Raw genomic sequence first — 24,107 nt, forward strand, 5'->3', positions numbered from 1 at the left:
TATTTCAGCAGGAGAATCCAGGTTTGATTTGAGTAGAATTACTATTAAAGTGTCGAGTGACCCAAATCAAAACATTTTCTCATTTGGTGCTTGTGATATCTAGCCAAGAACACAGTTTTAGTTTAATTTGAGTTTACCTGCTGCTGCTGCGGCCGCCATCAATATAATGAAAGTGAATGTAATTCTGTTCATGGTGTTCAAACACTAAAACGTTTACTTGAAAACAGTTAGTCTGGAAAATCCACAGACCTCTCTGTAAAAGGCTTTTATTGGAACTATATTGCTTTCTACAACAACAACAAAAAAGTCTGTTTTTTTTTATTTGTTTGGCTGAACTGCCCCTTTAACCAGCATGATTGCCTAATGGCAAGAGATTCCTATAACTGGAAGATCACAGCTTCAACTTCTCAACTCAAAAGTTCATCCTTACCTAAAGGATGAGTCTGTTTGATTACAACTTGTTTCTTATGTTCATATTTTGGACCCTTATTTCTCCTGGTTGGAACAACATTGTACCCATTAAAGCACTATAGCAAAATGACTACAACAAAGTCCCAATGTGGCAGGAAACACAAGCAGCCAGTTAATCAGATATAAGTCAAGCCAAGAGTTTAATCAGATCACTGACACTACTTTATTTGGAGGTAATAGAAAGTGGCTGCTCTTGTAATAGATGATTGGACAAGAAAACCACAACTACAACATGTAGAGTAAGATAAACTTTTTTTTGAACAGCAGTCCTAAGCTATGAAAATACAAAACAAGTTGTAATAATTTACTATTTAAACACCCAAATACATAAGGCAGAGTCTGCGAGTATCTACTCACTGACTTCATTACTGTGTCACAACTTTGATGTCATATTTAGGTCTAGTTATATTTAAGTGTGCGTCCCACCTGTGTGCACAATAAACAACAAAGCCTACAAATACTTCACAGCTGAGCACGGACTCTGCTAAGTTACTCCCACATGTGTATCTGTAAGAAAGAGAGGAGTACACCCACTGTTCCCAGTGAGGGTTTTATAATTACACACACAGAAAGCATCTCAGGGCTTCACTCTTACTGTTAAAGCTCATTCATCTGAATTAACTTCATCCTCAGAGAATTGAACTCCTTTGTTTAGAGTGATCAGCATTTAGATTAAAAATATAAACACCTACCATACATCATCTTATTTGTAGAACATTTGCCAGGTAAAAGCTCAGCATTCTGCCAATTAAGTCTCAGAGGCAACTCCAATTTAGAGTTAAGTAAATTAACGAACACGTGATGCTGTAAGTCCACTTTTCCATGTTCAAAAAATAATGAACAGTTAGGCAGCTGAAGATCTCCATGAATGCAATTATTTTCCCCAGACACTGCGCTAACAGATAATGTCTCAAAAATGCAAAAAAATAAATAAATAAATTGTCTCATTGCCTCTAAAGATGAACGAGAAGTAGGTGCACTGGATAACAATAATATAATAATAATATCTGGATAACTTTTGATCCAGGTTTTACTGAGTTATGCAAAAAAAAAAACACGTCTACTTGAAACAGGTCACTGACTGGATCAACACCCAAAAAGCCCCACTGAGGGAAAGCAGATGTGGCATTGTGAAGCTGAATGAATGTCGTGATTTTGTATTATTTATTCATGGACACTTGTTATATATTCATATTGTCTGTAAATATAGGTCTACATTCATTCATTCTGGGCTGGATTTCAATGTTGTTAATCATCATTTGAAACTGTGAAAAGCAGAAATGTGCCACAACCTTAGCTTAGACAAAAAACTGGCAGATTTACACTGGCCTTAAACTCCGATGACTCAATTTGGAAGCCATTGTAGGATGTCTTTAAAATTAATAAAGTATCAGTTTACCTGACGATTTTATTTAAGGAAAGAAACCCAGTAAAATGAAAGACAGCATTTGTCAAATTGACAATTGTAATCAGGAAAGTGGCATATATGGCTTTCTTGTTTCACTGCATTACACACATACAGCTGTGTGAGCTGCCTGCACCTTCCAAGCGAGCTCAGCTTGATGCGAGGTGCTCGGTGTGATGTCGTGTTTGTTAGAAGATAAAGGATATGAATATGACTGGACATACATTATAGGCTGTGGGTCATCAGGTGGTCTTTCAGGCCTCAGCTGCCATATTTATTTCAGCGGGAGACGAGAGAAAAATAACAAAAGGGGAGGAAAAAAAAGCAAACAGAAATTAGCCTGTGCAAAGAGATGGCAGACGGGAGAAGGGTCGAGAAAGTAAAATAACAGAATATCACGGCTAAACAGAAAATGAAGGGGCTGCGAACGAATGTGAGGATAATTTGAGGATGTGAGGCACGATGTAGAGTGACTGTAAATACAAGGTAGAGTCAACGAGCTTTGCCTTCAGTGATAGTGAAATGAATATTAATGGTCAGCCCACTTGTCTTGTCATCTTTCTCCTTGACTGATCACGACAGCAGGCTGCCCACTCCCCATAATCATGTCCTCAATCTCAGAGGTGCTTGGGAGGAGTACAGGAAGGAGGTAATTATGCACTCATTCACACCTTTCTCTTTGGAAAGGAAGTAACATTAAGACATGTGCATCACAAACTACACCCAACACACAGCCTTGGTAAAATACACAACACCAGGCATTAAAAAAAACAACCATAAAAAACACAGTTTAGATCACTTCAGGTGAGGTCAATGTGCTTATACTAATTTCAGTGCCCTATGTCAGCTATTAATGAACGAAATGAGGGCCCTTTGTAAACAAATGAATCATGAACAGACTCCCCTGTTATGTTTGCATATCAAAATTGATTCAGTACAGCAAAAACTATCAAACTTACAACAATATTTGAACCGAAGATATAAAATACATTCAAGTAAAATGCTTTGGCTGACAAATACTCATACAGTCATCTTTCATCATTTTGACAAACAACTCACTTGTATAAAAATGTTTCAAGAAATTCAGACTACCTGAACGGGTTCTGCAGATTGTTTTCTGTGAGAAAATCTGTCAGATTTCAGTACTTTCACTTTAAAACTGATAAAAAATAAAAATAAAATAAAAAAAGTCTGGTTTTATTCTAGATTTTTCTCATTATCAACAAACCTACTGAAACACTGCTGCATTACAATGAACAGCGGCACTGTAGTTTATTCAGAGTTCATCCATCCTGCTGCTGCAAATGCTCACTGGAGCATGCAGCATGTAGAGCGTGCGAAGTGGTCCTCGACAAATGCACTGTTTTGTTGCTATTGTTTGAGAAATATTTGCTGAAAAACACAGCGGCCAGCTGTTTAAGGAAATTATTTGACCCTTTTTCTTTTCTTTTTTTTTAGCTTACGCTATATATTAGATTAAACACTTCTTTTGGAAATAATAGCAGGGAAATCTGAAAGTATTGAGAAATTGTAAGTTTTGTTTTTTTCATTGGATTTGCTCACAATAACAAAAATATAGAATATTACCTTTTCATAAAAACTCATAGTGAGACATGCTTGTATAATCTGTACTTCCATTTCATTTCTTTATACGCTCATCCTCACTATGTCTCACTTTTAACGCTTACTCCTCTCCTCCAACGACACCCCACCACCTCTCCTGAGTGGGAGCCTCTAGGCTCTTCTGATTGGAGTCTCCATGAAACCAATCCTCTCTCTCTGCCTGCTGTCCACCAGGCTGCTCCCAGTCCAACTCCCTAAATGAGGTTCCCCTTGAGTCTCTCCGTCTGTAGTTTCTATCCCCTTGATCCTGGAGAGGCGCAGAGCGGTCCGGTGACGCCGCCGGGGACGACTCTCTGCTGTCTGACAAGAGAACCCCACTCCCTGAGCTGTATTCACTGTTCGAGTCTGCACCTAGAGCAGTGATAAAACAAGGAGGAAACGGACAGATGGTGAGAGGACTTCTATAAACAAACACCACATGAGAAAAGCTAGGCTGCCCAAAAAAAACCCAGTACTGGGATTCAACCAAAATTTGCATGATGGTATTTAAGCTGCACTTTGACTTCAGTCCACAATAATTACTCTCTCGTCTATGATTTGTGTTCATAACAAACCCATAAATTATTTAGAAATTATATGCAAAAAGGAAAATGCTTCTTCAATTAAAAATGTTGTCAGTATGAGATGTTTCATACAGTGAGGCCAAATCTGCTTTCAATAGAAGGCCGCATAGGAATGTTCAATGACACATGCATATCTGTAACAAATTTAATTTAACTGTAATCCATCCAATAGAGATCAAATATTTCATTCAACACATCAAATGTCAACCTCAAGGTGGCGCTAGAGGAGGACAGGTGAGACTCAAACAATAAATGTCTGCACAAAGTTTCATGTAATCCATCCAATAGTTGGTGATATTTAGATCCTGGCCCAAAGTGATGGACTGACTCACAGATTTCCATCTATGCCGTAATGTGATCAATAACAAAGGCAGTGACAAAGTGAAGATCACCTTTGTCTTTAAGAGATATTAAATCTTGCAGTGACAATCTGTTTTGATAACTTTTATGTTTACTAGGCTATATTTTGGGCTGGTAAATAACTACCAAACTGGAGGATATAAGAGAGATCACGGAGATCGTGTTTGTTTAATGTAGTGCAAGGCTGTGGTTTAATTCTTCCTACAATTATTATGCTAATCCTTGCTTACATTGCCCTTTTTGTACTGTACGCCCAGCTCATTTCTCTTGATGTTGTATTTCATTGTTATATTTAGTATTCAAGCGAATCTCAAACAATGACAAATCCTGTCCATCTTGCACATTCGGTCTGTTTTATGGTGATTAATGAACAAGGAAGCACAAAATCTAAATAAAGTACAGAAATGTGGAAGCTGTGAAATACTTAATAATCCTTTCTTTCTTTGAATCTTTTACCTAACTGGACGTAATACATCTTGCTTGTCACACATTTTTCTGCTTGTTAACGAACAATGTGATGAGCAGCAACACCTTGTGCTGCAACTTGGAAGTCAGAACTCGAAATAGGCACTGAAATGTTGTTAATTAGAAACTCCTGTAATATAAAGGTCTGCTCTTTAATTGGACGGGTTCATTTAAGCGCACATCAACCATTTGGCTCCTCAGCGTTTTTCAGTTTGTTCCTTGCAGGTTAATAGGATCAATTTCATACCTGTGTGCCCAGTCTGCTGACCTTTTTGTCTTTGTGTGGCTGTACGTGTCTCCACATAACACTCTCTTCAAATCAATATCTCCTTACATTAAGGCAGCATGTCATTAAATCAAACCTGTTATAGATGGCAAAAACTAAACTTTCATATAAAATGGACAAAAGCGAAGAGTAATCATCATGTTACAGGTGATGAATACATTATGACATGGGAGCTAACTGAGGATGAATGATATGTTAACAGACTCCAAGTCTCTTTTTCAGGCATTCGGAATGAACAGTGGCTATAACCTGAACAGTTTCAAGCTATAATCTTGACAAAGTTGGATAAAAAGTGTCTCCGTGGCAGGCTTTTTAAAGCAAAACAACATTTACGTCATTCCTCGTTAAACTTCAAAGGTAGGAAAACAGAACACATCAGAGACATGTTGAAAGTCACACTTCTGAAGTTAAGAAAGAGGAACAAGTATGCATGGCAACGTGTAGTTTCGAGCATGAATGAAAACTACTTCAGAATATTGAAAATTTAATAAAGTAAGAGGAGCTCTGCTCAAAACATAAAAGACCTAAAGGCTCATGTTGTTGTGTCGCACATCCCCAAAATATGATATTAGAAAAGATGAGAGAGGGAGAGAGGGAGATATCGCAGCTGTCATGTTGACACAGAATATAAGACTGAGGCAAAGATCGAGCCCAGGAGTTTGAACAAGAGGTGAACCGTGAGAATCTAAACTAATTGCATAAACCGCATAGATGATTAAATGCTATATTATTTATTCCAACAATAGCACTGCATAGAGTGGACTATAATAAGCTAAACATAATGCAGAGTATGTAAACTCCTATTTATCTCTTGGAAAAATGCATTTAACATTCAAATAAAAAAACAACCAAATTTGATTCTAGCCACAAGCTCTCGCTGATTAATTTACACCCACATCATGTGCTTGTGACTGATGGAGCCAGAAGTAAAATGAAATAAAACATTAATATGAATACCGAGCTCTGAAAGATCAACTAGTTTGGTCTCATGTTAGTTTTCCTCTGCTGGTGGAACGCCTAAAGCAAGTCACAAATTTAATCAGTCAATGGGGAAGAAAAATCCCATTTGGTTTGGAAGATACACACGAAGTTGGATATCTTCATTTTTTTATGGTTAAAATTGTCTCCATATTTGATTGGAGGGGTTTAGAGGTGCCTGCAGGCATCGGCCTCTATATACAGGTGAGTGACAGCTGATCCTTGTACTGGAATGAGACAGAGGAAGATCCTGCAGAATTTGAGCATGCTAAGATTTAATGTGCATACTCCACCTTACTTAATTATTATATTCAGACTCAAATCCTGTTGGTTGAAAACTAGAGTTGAGACACAAGACCTGGACTTTATTTCAGTTGTAGCACAAAAATAAAGACTTGATACCTTGACTGTTATGAGACCAAACGGGTCTTTTATGACCTTGTGAATAAGTCATTTTTAGGCCTATATATAGCTATGTAATAAACACTATTGACTAAATATAAAGAAATATGTTGACATTTTGGTAAATCTGATGACGAGAACATCAATACCACTCACATATGTTAAGTACGAAGCCAGGAGTGATTAGCTTAGCTTAGCATAAAGATCTGAAGCAGCTGCCTATCACTTCTTTCAAGGCACACTAATTAACATATTATTGATAATTGATTAGTTTCTGCTGCTAGTTGCCTGGCAAACTCTCGGTGAAGACAACGTTCCAGGAATTCAATGCGTGAGGCCAAGAAATACTTGAAGCATGTTACTCCTTGTAAAACTAAAACTTTATTTCTACAAAAAAAATCTACTCTGCAGGTTAAACAAACATGATATAACATTTTAATTAGTTGTAGAGTTGCTGGTAGACAGATTTTTAAAAACTTGTTATAACAGAGGCAAATGGTTTCTTCCAGCAAAAGTCTTTATGCTAAGATAAGCTAGATACGACTAGCTTTATACTCAATAGACAGATACAAGATTGATAATTATGATATTGATAACGATACACTCATCTAATTCATGGAGGAATGGCTCAGGAGGCAGAGCAGTCCTCAGGGAAATAGATCCCCAACTTGTCCAAAGAGTGTTGAAGTGTCCTTGAGTAAGAGACTGAACCCCTAACTTGTTGGCACTGCCATCAGTGTATGAATGTGTGTGTGAATAGGTGAATGTTGGCATGTGTTACAAAGGGGATACAGGTCATCATTCACACAACTGAAAGACTAAGAAATTGGAATATTTGTGACATGGCTTGGACACACTTTGAAGAGACTTGAGGTTTGACGTTGACTTGCCCCAGAAGACGACAGCTCTGGTGACAAAGCCACTTTTGTAGTTGCACAGAGTGAACTATCTTAGAGAATGACAGGGTGATTTCTGAGCTGCTGTCTGACAGAGTGAGGAGCCATGTGTGAGGAGGCCAGGGATTGATCTGGTCACTGAAACTGTGTCAGTACGGTGGAGTAGATGGGTGCGGATGTGTGGGTATGGGGTTGGTGGACCAAAGAAGCCTCTAGTGTCCCAAATGCACCACTAACTTGGCTGAGTTGATCCCTGTGTGACAGGAGCATGGCTACCTGTCACATTATCATTCACAGTCATGGACCAAAATGTCATCCCTTCTCTGCGCCCATGACACATGAAAAGCACTGCAATGCCGCTCAGTTCCACTCTGTAGCAGAGTGGATGGTCTAGATGAACTGGGTGGATGAAGGGTGGTTTTTGTTGGTGTAGATATAAAGTTTGAGCTTGTGGGTGGACGATGGAAAAAGATATGGCACTGAGAGGTGTTGGACAAAACCAGACATTACAGTTAGGAATGACAAGTAAGTAATTAATTTATTGAGATTACTGTTTATCGTTTTTCTATTCAGTGGAAAAAAAAAAAAGTAGATTATTGATGAAGAATTGCACTCAAATAGTTTTGGTTTAGTTTTAAAATGGCAAAGAATGCAGAGTTTGGGTGATGTGCTGTTTGCTTTGAACTCATTTTTTGTGCAAACAAGACAAATCTTTCCTACTAAGAAGGGATGGTCATCATTTTTGGAAAGAAAAACAATCGTGATGTAGGCACTACACAGATTCTTTCACAGTGAGTGTGAAAAAGTGCAACAGCTCTCACAAGGAAGTCAGGATATATCAAACATCTGGCATTTTGAGAACAAAAGCAATTTGGAAACAATTAAAATAATTTTAAGAGTACATGAATTCCCACCTGAATAAATAAATCACTGTACATTGTGCTCCCCAGACAATTTTGTACTTTCTAACATATATTAAGCTGATTCAGTTGTTTTAGAGACATGGAAAACAAATCTATCTAATAATTGATCGAGTTAATTTCTATGTGCAAAGTATTATATTGATTGGTTATATCGGTTATGAAATTTTCTATCTTTGGGTCACACGAGGTCACATGTGGGCCTTGAGGTCCTTGGCAGTATTAGTTGTTTGGCTTTAGTTGAGAACAGTAGGTGCCAGTCTGTCTCAACACTGTGGTGGCCAGGGTCAAAGAGACCTATTGCTGCCTTCCTAGACATGATAGATGGCGATAGATTGATGGTCCATTCTGCGTAACCAGATATCTGTGTCTCCAGACTAGAATATGCTGACAATAACACCTCCATGGGTAAAAACATTCTCTTTGACTAATTCTTGGCGTATAGTATTTGTGGTGTTATCTTGGGGTTTAAAGTAGATCCACCAGGATGAGTTAGGCAGAATGTGAGACCGACTCAGGCACTTCTGATGAACTTTGAGAGTGTCTCTAATTCTCCTTGGCCAAGCATCAATAAATATTACAGCATAAGACAACAAAGGCTCCTGAACACTTTCTTCCTGACCTCACCATTGACCTTTGACTTTGGCATTTTCTCCATAACGATATCATGCTGTGAGTTTCAAATGTCTGGTCTTGGTCTTCTCTCAGTCTTGATACACTCAGGTCTTGGTCATGTCTTGATCTTGGTTGAGGTGGTCTTGACTATAACACTGACATATGGTCCTCCGTGTATTCTGTTTTGCTTTTTTCTTCTGTAATTTTTCTGTTTTTGTCCTTTAGGTTTCATATTTGGGTAAATTATAATATCTGCAGGTATTTAATTGAACTCAATAGGTGCTATAAAGCTGTTATGATCAAACAGTTCACACTCCATGTCATGATTAGACTCGCTCCATGCTTCACGCAGTACTGACTTTTGAAAGCACTCGTTCACAAGCCTTATGTGTCATGAGGATAGATTAGTGTCAAGCGTAATTGTGTTAAAGTGTTTGTACATCTTTTACATTGAAAGCAGGTTTTCCATATGGTGTCCGTGAACCTGTGGACAACCCTCTGATGAGTGGCAGCACGCTTCCATCAGAGGCTGTTATGTCTGGGCTTTTCATTAACACCTAAGAAGGTGTCAATCACAGTTTGTTTCTGCAGGGCAGCTCATAAACAAAACAGCAGCAGAAACGAGGTCCAAATCCCCCCGGGACCCACCCGAGTGGCAACTAGCAAGGCTGAATGCGGAAACCAAGACACAGATGCTTTAACTTGCAGTTTTCTAATAGTTATCAAAAAGTAGCTGACAGTACTGAACTAAGTGAGAAAAATACACTTTCTTTGAGTAAATTGTCAGGAGCTTTGTGTACAGTTTTTTGGTATCCGTAGCTGCTTTCACTTCTAAGAAATGTGACTTGGTAGTCATTAAAATCCTTAAAGTAGCATTAATCAATATTTTCATATGGACGATATGTCAAATGGGTAAAGTAAAAGAGAATTATCACCAGACTGTGAAGTCCCCCTCAGTTCTACTGAATGTTTTAGTGTCTTTTCATCTCATTGTTTTGGTTTTACAGCCCACACCTTTATCGTTTTGATTCACTCGCACTGCTCTCAACAACCTCGTTTCTGGCACCAGCAGAGAAATGGCTCTACAGACACTGTACACACTACATGCTCAGCACTGGAGGCAGACAAAGTTAATGACTACCTGAGGAAAATAGTGGATTATTTATCAGCTAAGGAGACAGATATTTTACTCAGGAGTCAAAAACATAGCTGAATATTGGACTTAAATTTGTCCTCCAAATGTGCTCCAAAATATGCTGCTCTGAATAAATAGATGCCTTTTTTTTTCATCACACTTTATGTGATGATTCTGTAACAGTTTCTATAAATATATTAAACTTTTTTTCTTTTATAATACTGCTCTGCAGTTTCTGACCATTTCCATGTTTAATGTCATTTCAGAACCCATCAGCTATCATCTGACAATGATTTATCCTCAGGGGGAAACAGACAATGTTCGCATATCAAGAGAAAGACTTCCTCTTCTCTCTTTTATGGTCTAAGTAGCAACTTGAGATGCAAGAATGATGAGAAATATGTATTTTGGTTCATCTCAACATAGATCAAAACATAGATCTGCATGAATGGAGATAAGCTTTCTCAGGTGATAGCAATGATCTCCCAAGTCTGTGTTTCAGCCAATGCATTCCAGCTCTTTTGCTCTCCACATGGATTGTTTACCTGCATGCAACTAAAGTCCACTTAAACATGATTGGTCAATACTATTCCGAGTATGAGTGGACTACAAACACTTCAGATATCTGTATTTGTATGCAGATATCTATTTATAGAGATTGTGCTTTAAGTGATTTATTCAAAGAAACAAATCTGGAATGTCCTAAATGTGTATGAAACTGGCATTTGTTTCCTGCTCATGTACTCAATTTGTTCCATCTCAGTAATGGTAATGATAAGTATAAACATACATGATTGATTTGCAATCATCCATCCATTCTCACCTGCTTATCTATAATAGTAGCAGTTTTATCAGGGCGTTCCAGACATCTGAGGCTTTCCCAGGCCAGATGGGAATGCCTCAGAATCAATTGTAAGTTATATGAAGACTATTTTCACCACTTTACCTTGCTGTCAACTTTTTTTTTCTTTGGCTCTGAACTGTTCTGTGCACTGTATTACCCCACAGATTAGCTCTTTGGATCAAAGTTTACAGCCAGAAAAAACACAGCCGTGCACCACAGAAACATTTAGAAGCATGAAGTTTGATTTCAGTCTACATCTTTTTGATCCAAGCAGCTGATCTGAGGCATAATACGTACAGTGGGAAGCCGAGTTGGAAGTTCTGCATTTAGTGCCAAGAGTAAACCAAGTGGTAAAAATATTCTTAATATAGTATACACTTAAACAGATATTGCATTTGTACCTCATTCAACCCCTGTTTAAATGATCTACTGTAAAGCAGATGAGGATTCATCACTATATTCAGTTATGAAGAAAATCTTTCTGTCTACAATATTGTAATGTAACCACACACATCTGTTTAATTTATATATACTGTACTTGATGCCAGACTAACCTCAGTGTATATTTTACATGTTAACTCCTAATGTTGAAAACCACATGAAAATTTCAGCTAACATTTTGCTCTTAATTTGTTAATGTATTTATTGAGCGTTCCTTAAATATAATTAGAGCAATATACATTTCTTTTGATTTATTATGGCAAGGTTCTACCGCACCAAAGCGAGAATTGTATGTTTATTCAATGAGAATATGACTGTGTTTGTTGAAGGTAGAAAGAGAAGGCTTTGAAGCAAGAATTTCATAATTTGCCTCGCAGGAATATTATAACTTGGTGAACAAAAAGATCCAAGTTGGCAGAACTTTTGTCTAGACTTTAGTAAACTCAACAACTGTAGTCAGAAGTTGAGGAAACTCAAACATCTCTTGCATCATGTTGGCTTGTCTGAACACTTTCAGTTTTTACAGTCCAGCGACCCTGCGAGGAAGAAAAGCTGGTCCGCTCTTCTGAATCTGAAGTTTGCAATCATCATCAAATACAATCATCATCAAACGTAATGATGGTTATCTAGAGATGTTAAATGATGTCCATTTTACAGCAGTACAATTACCAAGCCCGTTGTCCTGTGAGATTTGAATCCCACTAAGTTTACCTGTAAGTATATAAGAACATACGTGCTTATGCATGAAAGAAGGTGACAGCATGAAGTACATGTACCTGAGATGTCTGTGTCACTGTGTGATTCCTCTTGTTCTGACAGCCTCCTTTCTACTTTTCTGATTTCAGGCACATAGAAATCTCCCTGTCGAGCCAAGGGCACCATGAACTGGATCTGACCTTCTCTGTAGATCTCAAGAGTCGGATGCGCGCACAGATCCTTTTTCTGCAAAATATTAAAAAGTTCATGATTTACAACAAATATAATACACACGATTAACATTTTTCATCTTTTAAATTTGTGTGGTAATAGCATTATACATTTAAGGGCCTAATTTAGTCAAAAAAATAAATAAATAATAATAAATTAAAAAATAAAAAATAATAAATAAAATCAATATAATAATAATAATGAATATAATGAACAAAAAATGAGTTATATATATATAACATCTAATATGTGTTATGTTTTATATGTTAAAATCGTTAGTGCTAATTTAACCAGGAAGGTGCAAAGTCCGCACTCCCAGTGTTAAAATGAGTCTCATCAACACTTGAAATTTGTTGAAATTAATGTTTGAATACACACGTATGTACGTATAATACACACAGGAAACATCACATTAGGATGCAAGTGCAGACATGCCAATAATCTCACGAGTCTGCATCTAGTCAATAATTTGATCTCGTACGTGGGAAGCCCCTGCTCTCCCCCTGAACACTGACCTCACTCTCCCCTGCAGAACAGCTAAAACCCCTACAATCTGTCTCAATAAATGTTCTGCCTCCACACGTCATGCTGCCTCTGCTAAAACTGCTGTTCTTCCGTTACTTGCCTCACTCCTCTAGAAGTGGGAAGTCTCACATGACAGAGACCACTCCACTCATTAACCTTTCATACACAATGTTTTGTTATTCCGCTCATGCACAGCCAATTGCCTGTTTCACCCTTTCGGCACATGCTAAATGTCGAGCAATACTTGCAAACACATTGCAGCTACAGTTCAGTATCTCAATGTGATGAATTATTTAAATATCATTTGTTTTAATTAGCTAAAATTGATGTCAGATTTTATTACCACTTGACTATTTCAATGCTGCCAAAGTGTAGCAGAGATGTTTAGTGCTATTTAATAATCATTTAAACTCGATAATGATTACTGGTCTGGTGAGATATTCTACATTAGACTAAAATCCAAGCATTATTATTATTATCTGATGGTTAAATGGTTAAGTATTCAGAATCATAACACAGAGGTTACTATTTAGTGTAGTTTGAAGTAGTTTAGTTTAACATAAAAACATGGTATTATGTCGTATTCATAGCTTGCATTCTTCCTCCATCTCTGAACCTTGTGTTTCATCACTGACTTGAACTATTACCTTGAGTATGTTAGACTATAAATCATTTCTTACACTATGGCAAATTCATGACATTTCTCCAAGAGTTGAAACTATTCAGATTATTATCGTTCCTTGACAGATCCTTGGAGTGCGGAGTCCCTGTGTCCCTTGCTGACGTTCCCGTTTGAAGCAAAGCAGAAGCGGTGACAGGCAGGTTACCGTTTAGTGAAACAACAGGAACGTTGCACACATAAAATTGGATAATCAGGCTCAACAGACACACATAAGATAGAATCTTTATAGGAGACAGCTGACTTCTTTTCAAACTCTAGCCTATCATCTTTCTCACCATCTGTCTCTCAGCCCAATTATGACAGCGAAGACGTTTCCTCTCGCTGCTGTCTACAGGAACAACGCCGTCAGTTTCAGTGATTTCGGCAACATCAATTATTGGTGCATTTCTCCTTAGGAAACATCTGTGTATACTCATTGGCTTGGCTCATCAGATGGAGTTAGACATCAGCTACTACATATTGCATATTGATATGCACGAACGCATACAGATACACACATACGCAAGTTTTATTTTGCAGTTCAGACACTAAATAAATGATCATATATGAAAATGAAGAGGAGCACAGACACACTGTCGGTGCAATAGCTAAGGAGGCGTTCATGTTAATATTTAACTGGTGAATTCAGATTTGTCAGAATGTTCTTTGCTTTAATTTAACAGAGTTTAATGAATAAAAACAATATTTGATTTGGCTAGTTGGCACTAAAAGTCAAACAACAAAGGATTGGAGAGATGTTCACAAATACAGCACAGAAAAGATGTACCAAATAAGAGTTGACTTAACAGCCTAATGGCACACTTTAAAGATCCAAGCACAAAAGCATTATATGCCAAGGGTGGGTTTTAAAAAGCACTGCATTTACGCTTAGAGGACAAAAATAGAAACTCCTTACTAGAAAAGAATATAAAGTACCTAACGGAGAGAAAGGCCAGTCTTTCTCTTTTTGAACAGCTTCTGTCTTTGTTGTTAATTCTTTCATACAAATTCTGGTCTTTCTGCAGATGAACAGCCTACAGCCCATTAGGAAATTAAGAAAGTAGACAACATGTTTGCTTCACAGCAACCTGTAAAGAATTAGTGATGTTTTAGGTCTGATGATTCGGGAAGCCACATCGGATGTCCAATTTTAGATTGGCATTCATAAAAAGAAATTTAGATTTGCATCACAGTGTTTACAGGTTCCTGGCCTAGGTCGAATGTCATTAAGTGTCAATGTCAATTATTATTTACATTGTGGGAATGGAAACATGGAGAAATCGTGTTTACAATGGAAATGAAGGTACATGCCCTCACAGACCAGCAATTATGTGAAGCTGCAGTGCAATAATGTCCTTCATGACAGCAAAAGGTTAAAAACATATTCTGGCTTTCTCATAATGTAGATAAAACTAGAAGTAGAAGAAGATATTGTGACTTAAGCTTTTCTGGCTGTCCCACCATAAAAACCTCCTCTGTGATGTTCTTTTGTTGTTAAAATCTGACAATTTATACTCTCTGTGATGTTCTTTTGTTGTTAAAATCTGACAATTTATACTCCTCTCTCGTCAATGCAGTGCAGTTTATATTTGTCATAATTTCTTGAAACGGCTTTCCCTGCCAGATTAAATTGTTATAATTAATTTTAGGTTTCTTACTTTATATACTCAAAGAAATCAGGTTTCTGCTCAAATCTGAGTGAATCATCTGTCAATCTGTCTTTGTCGTTGATTAGTTGAAGGTTTATCATGTGTTCTTTTTTTGTTTTTTTCGACTAACCACTGAACATCTGCTAAAATTGAATTCCCTGTTAAAAAGAAGGCAAAACACTGCATTAGCACATTAAAGTGTCATTAATGAAAAAGAAAAAAAAGCTCTTTAGCCGAGGGTAAAGGGTTGAGTACCTCTGACTTTTTTCAGACAAACATTGATGGCGAGACAAGCGAGCGAAGAATAAAGAGATGCTAAATACTAACTCATTCTGAATTCATCTTCAGCGAAAGGGTTCATGCTCCCTTTGTGTGTGCGCTCCAAACATTACAGTTTTTATTTCTTCATGAGATTAAAGTTCTTCAGAAAGTTAAAAAATAAGTATATTCTTCAAAGAAGAGACTTTAATTTAACTTGAATTATGAGTAAGGACGTATTTACGCAATAATATTTTGCATTCGACAACCACAACGTATTAACGGTTATATATTTTGTTTAAATATATCATGTAAAGCAGACAATACACATTTAGCTAAGAATTTGGCAACAATATGTGCTAGTCCAGCAGTAGCGCTTACATAGAAATGTAACACCCAATGTGCACTTATTTATAAGGTGCATTTTTGTTTAACATAAATGATGCTCAGAGCTGAAACGAATAGTTCATTACTTGATTAAAAGACTGACATGACAAGTTAGTTAATCATTAAAGTCATTCTTCAAGAAAAAATAGCAAACATTCTCTAGATACAGTTTTGCAATTACAAAGAATTGATGCTTTATCTTATGATAACCAAACATTGTTGGTTTTGGACTATTTGTTAAAGGAATTGTGATTGTTTTTTCACAGTTTTCTGATATTTTAAACATTAAAAAAATTATTTGTTAATGCTGATTTATAATTGATGATTATTAGTTGCAGCCCTGCCGTGTTTTTAGTGCATACACTGGTTAAAGTGTGTATAAATGTAACAATGGTCAGTTTACATTGTTATTCATGAGTGTTTTGACATGACGTCATGGCATACAAACTGAAAAAACACCTGCCATGTTGATATAACATATTAAGAACATAACCTGTTATTAACTGTAATAAAGACCTAAACTCATCTGACCTTTAAAAGGTCTTTGATCTATAATGATTTTTTTTTTTATTGTGAAACCTGAGGACAACCTTATTATTTGTGCAACCGCGCAGGGAGCCTGGACCTATTACTTACCCTCACTAACCGGTGAGTAAAACAACAACCTAACCTAGTGAGCCTCGCTGTGCAGTGAGGTCAGTTTTCCTGTGTCCTATGAACACAAGACCTGGGACAGAGGGTAGGCAAATAATTAGACCAGCAGTGGAATCACTGAGACAAACTGTGCACGGTAGGTTTTTGTAATTGGGTAGGGGGTTGTGGATAGTGTACTTATTGATTTTTGTTTGATTTTCTCCCTACTCCTGCAGTATCAGGGTCTTGGGAGCCCAGGAGAGCACTTGAGGCTCAGTGCAGACTAACAGGGTCACAGTAAGGTTTTTTTTTTTTTTCTCTTCACATCCACTACAGCACAAGAATGGCAATATTTTTGTACTGAAAGATGTAGGTTATTTAGTTTGAAAACATTATTATATTGCAGCGTTATTAAGTGAATAGACATGGGAAATTACGTGCCCACACTGCATCACCTTACTTTTATTAAACTTTCAAAATTTGAAAAAAAATGAAATGAAGAAAATGAAGGAGAACTGGATGTATCCAGTTTTGCTTTATGTTGCTGCATGCTTATTCTCTTCCAGCCTTGATGATTCACCAACACCGCGTTTCAATATTAAGTCCATGTCCAGGAGAACAGCGGTAACTCATACTCATTTGTTCTAAAGAGCATCTGCAGTAGTAGACGCTGCCCTCCACAAGCTTTTCAAGCACACATCGGCTCATCATCAGTTTCCAGCCAAAGCTGTTTCACGGGAAATCATTAAAAGGTACCATGGAGTCTCAATTAATGGGTTCCAGAAAGCTTAATTATTGAGCTAATTCACATGTCACAGTTAAATAAACCTTGTTATTATGGTGCTTTGTTATACTGAAACATTGTGAAGGATAATCTGCATCAACAAAGAATTGCAAATGAATGAAATTAGTTTTGAATGAGGGGGTATTACTAAAAACACGCACACAGGTGTGTACACAAGGCGCTTTAAGTCACTATCACATGCACTTTCTCAGGTTAGCTGCGTATTTGTAGCTCTGCAGTACATCATAATGAAACTGGTGAGGGATAGTCTACATACTGAAGAGGATGTGCTAGTGTTCTTTCTTTCCAGGTTTATAGCCTGAGGAGCAACATCTGCATGGACCCCTGTGAAAATCCATCACATGTGCCCTTGGATAAATAAATGAAACTGTACTGGGTATTTTTAGAGCCTTAAATCAAGATTTCTGGTCTCCCATGGTACAACACAGATATGCACTTATGCTTGACAAGTTACTTTTTTCCTGGAAAGTCACCACCAACACATATAAATGTATACTTCCAGCAACATTTATTTTATTCAGAAGTTTAGTTATAGTTGTGTTATGTGCTGGTCACGTTATGGGACGAATATTTACATGCACATTAACCTGAATCCTGATTAAAGCTTGATTAGGACTCTTTAGAGTTCCATTAAAGATTTTACATGATTTGGAGTACAGTTTGCATAATTTATTTGAGAATCTGGATGTGTGGTAGTCTTGGAAACAATTTTTCAGTACAAAAATAAATAAATTAAAAATAAATAAAAAGACTAAATAAAATAAATTAATAAATTAATTTCTCTCAAGTGCCATTTGTGGCTATAATTCTAATAAAATTAATCAAACCAAATTTTAAAAAAATCAGACTAACCTGTGTGAAAGTTACAATGATTTAAATAGATGACTGTGAAATGTCGATGAGTAATTTAGGTCTGTTAATTGGGGCTTGCTTACTTAGCTAAGGTGTTAACACGTAAACAGTTCTGATTACGTAATTCAAGTGGAGAGAAATACAGCAGCAGAATGTATTTTTTGACTATTGTTGTTGTTGCTTTTTATTTTTTGTTATTTTATTTGCTTTTCAAGCTTTTTTCTCCAAAGAATTGAATTTTTAAGGGAAAGATTTGGAGCCTGGTTGTGCAGCTGTGTTATAGATGTACATTTTTCTGATGTGTTTTACTGCAATTTCACTTACAAGCAGCAATTCAATGATAAATGATGACAAGGGTTCTCTTTAGTGTGGAGCTGGAAGTGAGGCAGAGAAGGCAGCAATAAAGAAGACAGCAGCAAAGAGCTCTCTGCCTCAAAGAAGAGATATTTTACCAGTGCACAAATAGGCACTCTGGGACAGCGTTGCAAATATAGTGAATACATTTGGACATAAGAGTGTTTTTAACAAGGCAAATACTGCTGGAAATGTAGGAGCAGAATAACCAAAGTCAAGCCTGAAACAAATAAAGCCTACTGTATGCGTGAGCTATCAGTGGTGGTTCTGTAATGCAACCATTAACTCCCAGCACAAAGAAGTAATACATGCTTTTCCCAAGTTGCTCTTGATAATTCACATCCACCTCTTTATCTGGTGGCCTTGGTCTAGGAACACCCACACATGCATACCGTAATAATCCTAAAACCAAATAACCCTGAGGCCTTGATAAGACTGTTCTCCTGAGCACAATGATAATAATAATAATAATAATACATTTTATTTAAAAGTGCTTTTCAAGGTAGTCAAAGACACTTTACATAAAAAGAACATCAAATCAGCAAAACAATATGACGTAGTACACCAGAAACACAATAGACTGAGCTAAACAATAAAAGCAATTTTAAAAAGGTGTGTTTTTGAAGGTGGGCAAGTACCTTGATACCTTAGATGATCAGAAAACAGGGATTCTTGCAGAATCATCATCAATGGGACCAATCAGCAGAATGTCAGACCATGTAATAAAGGTGTTATGTTCCAATCACATAGGCCTGCAACTAAGTTATCCTTAATATTAATGTACAGTATTTGAATTACCTTTTAGTATCAATCAAATAACACTTCTTCCTCACAGGCCTAAGGGACATCTTCAACTTTCTTGTTTCTGTCTCAACAGTAGTCAAAACCCAGAAGATATTCAGCTTGCAAAGGTATGAAACAGCAAGTGTCCAGATAAAAATCGACTCTCAGCACCAACACATCGGCTGTCTGCCGAACAGAAACCATGCCCAGGTTGCCACAGATTTCACAGATAATAGTGATAACACCCTCACAGCCATGATAAACAGGTGCAAGACAGTGCAGCAAACACAGAGAGGAATGAAGACCCTGAGGAACTGCTTCTCGTGTAGATTCACAAAGTAACATTAATGTGATAAAGGAAGTAGTTAAGTTTCATCTCATTGGAATTTTAGTTGAGTTAATATCTAAATTTCAACTTTATTGAAATATATGCCAAATATAATACAGGAATGCACACAAAACCCATAATGTTGTAATATTAATCCTAATAAGGCATGGGTTGATATGAAAATCATGTTATCCCGGCCAAAATGATTTTGATCCACCATATTATCCAGATAATCATCAACATATGCTTAACTCTAAGACCAAAATACACAGTAGAATCACTTAATGATCCAGAGTGCACCCCTTGGCAACAATGTTCATATTTATGTTTTTATCAGTGTATAATCACTTGAAAATAACAATCGTAATGTTTTTGTTACCACAGAATTATATCTACAGAAGGAGAGGGTCCTCTTCTATATTGAACCATCATCTTTCTATAGCGCCCCAGAAAGGACAAACCAAATACTGGCTCTACATAGGACCTTGCGTGTTTTTCACAAGTTTCACAGCCAGTTCAGTTTCTATTTTATGCTTGAAACAAGAGTAAGAGGTGAGGGGTGTTCAGTCGAGTGCAATCTGCAACTTCACCACGAGATGCCACTGAATTCTACTCACTGGACCTTTAGCCTTACATTTTGTTGAGATGTATTGCATCGCTGATAGAATAACGCCGTTTCACCATTTTTAGTGAAAAACAAACAAACAAACAAACTTAAATAAGGTAAATAAGGATTCAATAAATAAATAAGGAGTATATATAATCAACCCCTTACTTCAGAAATACAAGAACTGTCCTTTAACAAAAGTGCAAATGGTGTTATTATTATTGCAACAAACTACGGTCCTTTTCAAGATGTTCAAAAATGTCAGCATGATCATTTTTTCTGGCTTTCGTTGTACTCACTGTGGTGTGGGAATATATCCACTAGCACTAAATACACATGGAAAAGAACACAGAGTTGTTGCAAAGATGTCTGCTTGTAATCCTTGTGAACGGTGAAAGGTGAGGCCCTTCTCCTGCATGACCACAGCAATGGGTCTTCATTGATTTCAAGAGATGGAAGACAATTGTATCTTCATCTCTGCCCAGTGAGCTAAATGGCTTTTTCAAGTCATTCACGTGAGGATATTCACAATTACCCCCTAATAAAGGAAACGCATGGTCAAATTATCACAAGTGTTTTTTAATCGCTGTGTTCATCTTCACATCCCTAACTGTTATCTGTTCTCAGGTGGGCTATCTGCTATAGAGTTCAGGTTTGTGGTAGCAATATGTTACAGAGATTGCTAAGGGAAAAATCTATTTATTTTTTTCCAGCATTTGACTGTGTCTAAAAGAAGTTCAGTGACAGTTAATAACCCAGGGGATATTGTACCTCCTACCTTTGAGAGAAAAGAGTCAGCCTAGATGAAACAAAGGCAGTGAAAAATTGATGGAAAAAAGTGAAGATCTGCTGCCCACGGGGAGATACAAAGGAAAAACAGATTTTTTTCCCAGAGGAAAACAGCCAACAAATGATCAGTCTGAGTACCGAGATGGATACAAACAACAACCTCTGCCTTAGCAATCGCTCCTCGTCTCCTGAGGAAAAAGGCGAAAGGAACCAAACACCACTGTCAGCAGTGAAGAGGACAGCTGATGGAACAAAGTAGGATAAGGCAGATAAATCCCAACCGTAGTACAGGATTCAAATAATCTGATAAAAATGGCTGTTTTTGTATATATTAACTCATTTTCCTGGTGAGTAATAGAAAAGGGAACTCTAAAACCAGCACTGAAACCATTTTTATTCAACCATCAGCATAATAAAACACAAATGGACAAAAAACACCAGTGGCACAAGTCCCCAACTTAAACCAAAAAGGTTGATAAATCACAAATCAAGCCATGATTTTTTTAAAAAAGGCATAAAAGACATGACAGTAACTGCAACGACCGATTGACAAATTGATTTGAAACAACTTGATATTTGCTTCAAATAGAGTTACATTTAAAGAGCAATCTAATTTATTGGTAAAAATGGAAGACTAATAACACCTGTACTAAAACAAAGGTAAATCTAGATGAATCTGTAGCCTTTGTACTGATCAGAACTCATTTGCTGCATCAGACAGTTTAAAGGCTACAGAGTCCTTATGTTAATGTGAATATCAAGACACATTAATCCAGGGTGTGTACATGCACGCGCCTACAACATTACTGGCCTGATATTTCTATACGTTAGCAGGAGTAGGAGGAGTATACTAGGAGGAGCAGTATAATGATGTTGTTAGAAGTGTCTGATTAGCCTTCGTCATCTTGTCAGGGTAAAAATATATGTATTATATTTAATTTTTTTCTGCTGTAGTACCTCTTTCAGCAAAACCATCACATTAAATGAATCCCAAGGAAAACACAGCCTATGTTTTCTAAAGGCGAGTTTGTATATTTTTCCTCTAACAAGACAGATTCTACCATAAAATATCTCTTCTGCATTTCAAAAGTGGTAGAAGCTCTTTTGAGTTTTCTTTTCTTGACAAAATCTGTATTACAACATTTTTTCAGTCTATACAACTTTGTGTCCATGTGTCAATTAACAGTGCAGTGGAATAGTCTTTTTTGCTTAGGAAGGTTCCTAACTGAGGTAAAATGATCCCGGAGAGTTTACGTGGCAGTCATCACGAGAGCGGTTTGAATTTTCTAAATGCTAAGGAATGATGCTTCAGTGCTTCCTTACTTATCTCCTTTAGCATAGGATACCGGACCATTCTTTCCAAAAGGAAAGGAGATAATGTCGTCCACCAATTCTTTGCAGCAGCAACAAACCATTCACAATTGATTAAAAAAAGAAAAAAGAAAAAATTGAAATGCCGACTGCAGCAGAGAGAGTGAGTGTTGATGTGAAGCTATCATAAAGCCTGATGTTACTCTACAGTTTTATTTATCAGTACATCCTTCATGAAACCTGGCCTGCATATAAACCATATTATTCTATATAAACACTGTTCAAGGTAGCGTCTCTCCCTTTTCATCTGCTGCAGTTCTCGTGCATTAATTCTGTGCTGTAGACTGCGTAGCTGCTGTGGCTGCTTTAACTACAGTGTTCAAGTTTGCTGTCTGTTGTTGTGCAAAACCTTCTCAAGCTGTTGTAAAATGTCCTTAATAACTAGATAGGCTATAAGTTATCCTAATATATAAAACATGTCACACAACATTTAGTGTAACGGTCAATACCTTCTCCTTTAACTGTGACAGATTTCCAACATCCCTGCAGATTATCATGTAAGTTACAGTTGCTTATTAGACCTTCTTTTGTCATATCTCTCTAATATTCTTATGATTGGACAGGAGGGTGAGCGTGAACCATTCTCAATGTGACGACCACTTCATTTCATGCACGTGGCAGATTATATTTCTTTATTATTTCAATTCTGATCTTGATGGTGAAGTCATGTTTTTCACTGGGTTGACGACGTTTGGATGTTATAACCTTTGGCTATAACAACTCCACATGGCAAACTTTTGTTTGTCACTAAATGCAACATCTGCTTGATCAAAATAAAGGATGCCGGATGGACCACATGAATTAAGGCATCTGAAAGTGCACTTAAACAGAGGTGACCCCTGAACGGTGAATACAGTTTAGCTCAGCATCAGCTATGTAACATTAGTTTGTTACTAGCTTTGTATGAGACTAGTGTATGCTGAGTATTTTGACTAGATGAGACAAGTGTTCGTCACACTTGTTTGCACGCTGGTTTTACCATGACTATGAAAATGGTCGGGTAACTTAATCATCCATGTTTTGCTGCCACCATCTTCTGGCTAACGTTAAACTGAGAGAAAAAAAACATGTTAAATATTAATGTTGGCTACAGGCGCTTTGCCGTTTTATTGTTGAGCGGTACAAGTTTATTAGGTTACCATTTGAGATGCTAGAGGGACGTGTTCATTTACAGTAGATTAGAAACAGTCATTAGTTGGAGATCAAGTTAACGCATGCAATACGGTAACTAACTGTAACCGTTGGGGCAGGTAAAGTAGGTTATGGTTATCACTCCATGCCTCGTAATGTAAGCAATATTTCCCTGAGTAATGTTAGTCTCCCTAATTGGAAGGACGTTAATTATGACATATTGGTTTGTACGTATTGGCCCACTAAGCCTGCACAATAGGGGGAAAGATCTCTCACCACTGACAAGTGAGTCCTCTCTCTGTGTCTATACTATAGCAGCTATAGTATAGCTGTATGTTCCTGTTACAAAGCAAACTACAGTCGTTAACTTTAAAAGACTGTCCATCATATCTGAATTTCAGATAGACAGCTATGCAGCGTTGTGAGCAGACCAGATGGCATGCAGCAGTTAATAGAACATCCATTACAACCATAAGAGGCTTGAGTCTCGACTTTGAGTAGTGACCACAGATTTGAGACTGATTTGGACTTGCAAATAATAATTGTGAGCATTTCTGGGCTGTGATTGGTCAGTTCAACAAAAAGTGACATTGACAAACACACTGACTTTATGAAAAGTTGAACATGTTCCAACAAAAGACAC

General features: G+C 37.2%; 1 protein-coding gene across 1 annotated transcript in view; it reads right to left on the bottom strand.

Annotated features, from left to right (window-relative positions):
- Positions 1–2,123: 2,123 nt before the first annotated feature.
- The window catches only part of tex264b (testis expressed 264, ER-phagy receptor b), a 37,092-nt gene continuing 15,108 nt past the window's right edge, over positions 2,124–24,107 (bottom strand). Inside the window, exons 3-4 of the mRNA XM_010732793.3 lie at positions 12,181–12,346; positions 2,124–3,850 (exon numbers count right to left, since the gene is read on the bottom strand). Of these exons, the coding sequence (XP_010731095.2) occupies positions 3,561–3,850; positions 12,181–12,346 (456 nt within the window). The 3' untranslated portion in view covers positions 2,124–3,560. The remainder of the gene's footprint in view (positions 3,851–12,180; positions 12,347–24,107) is intronic.

Source organism: Larimichthys crocea, chromosome VI (assembly GCF_000972845.2).
Source record: "Larimichthys crocea isolate SSNF chromosome VI, L_crocea_2.0, whole genome shotgun sequence".
NCBI lineage: Eukaryota > Metazoa > Chordata > Actinopteri > Sciaenidae > Larimichthys > Larimichthys crocea.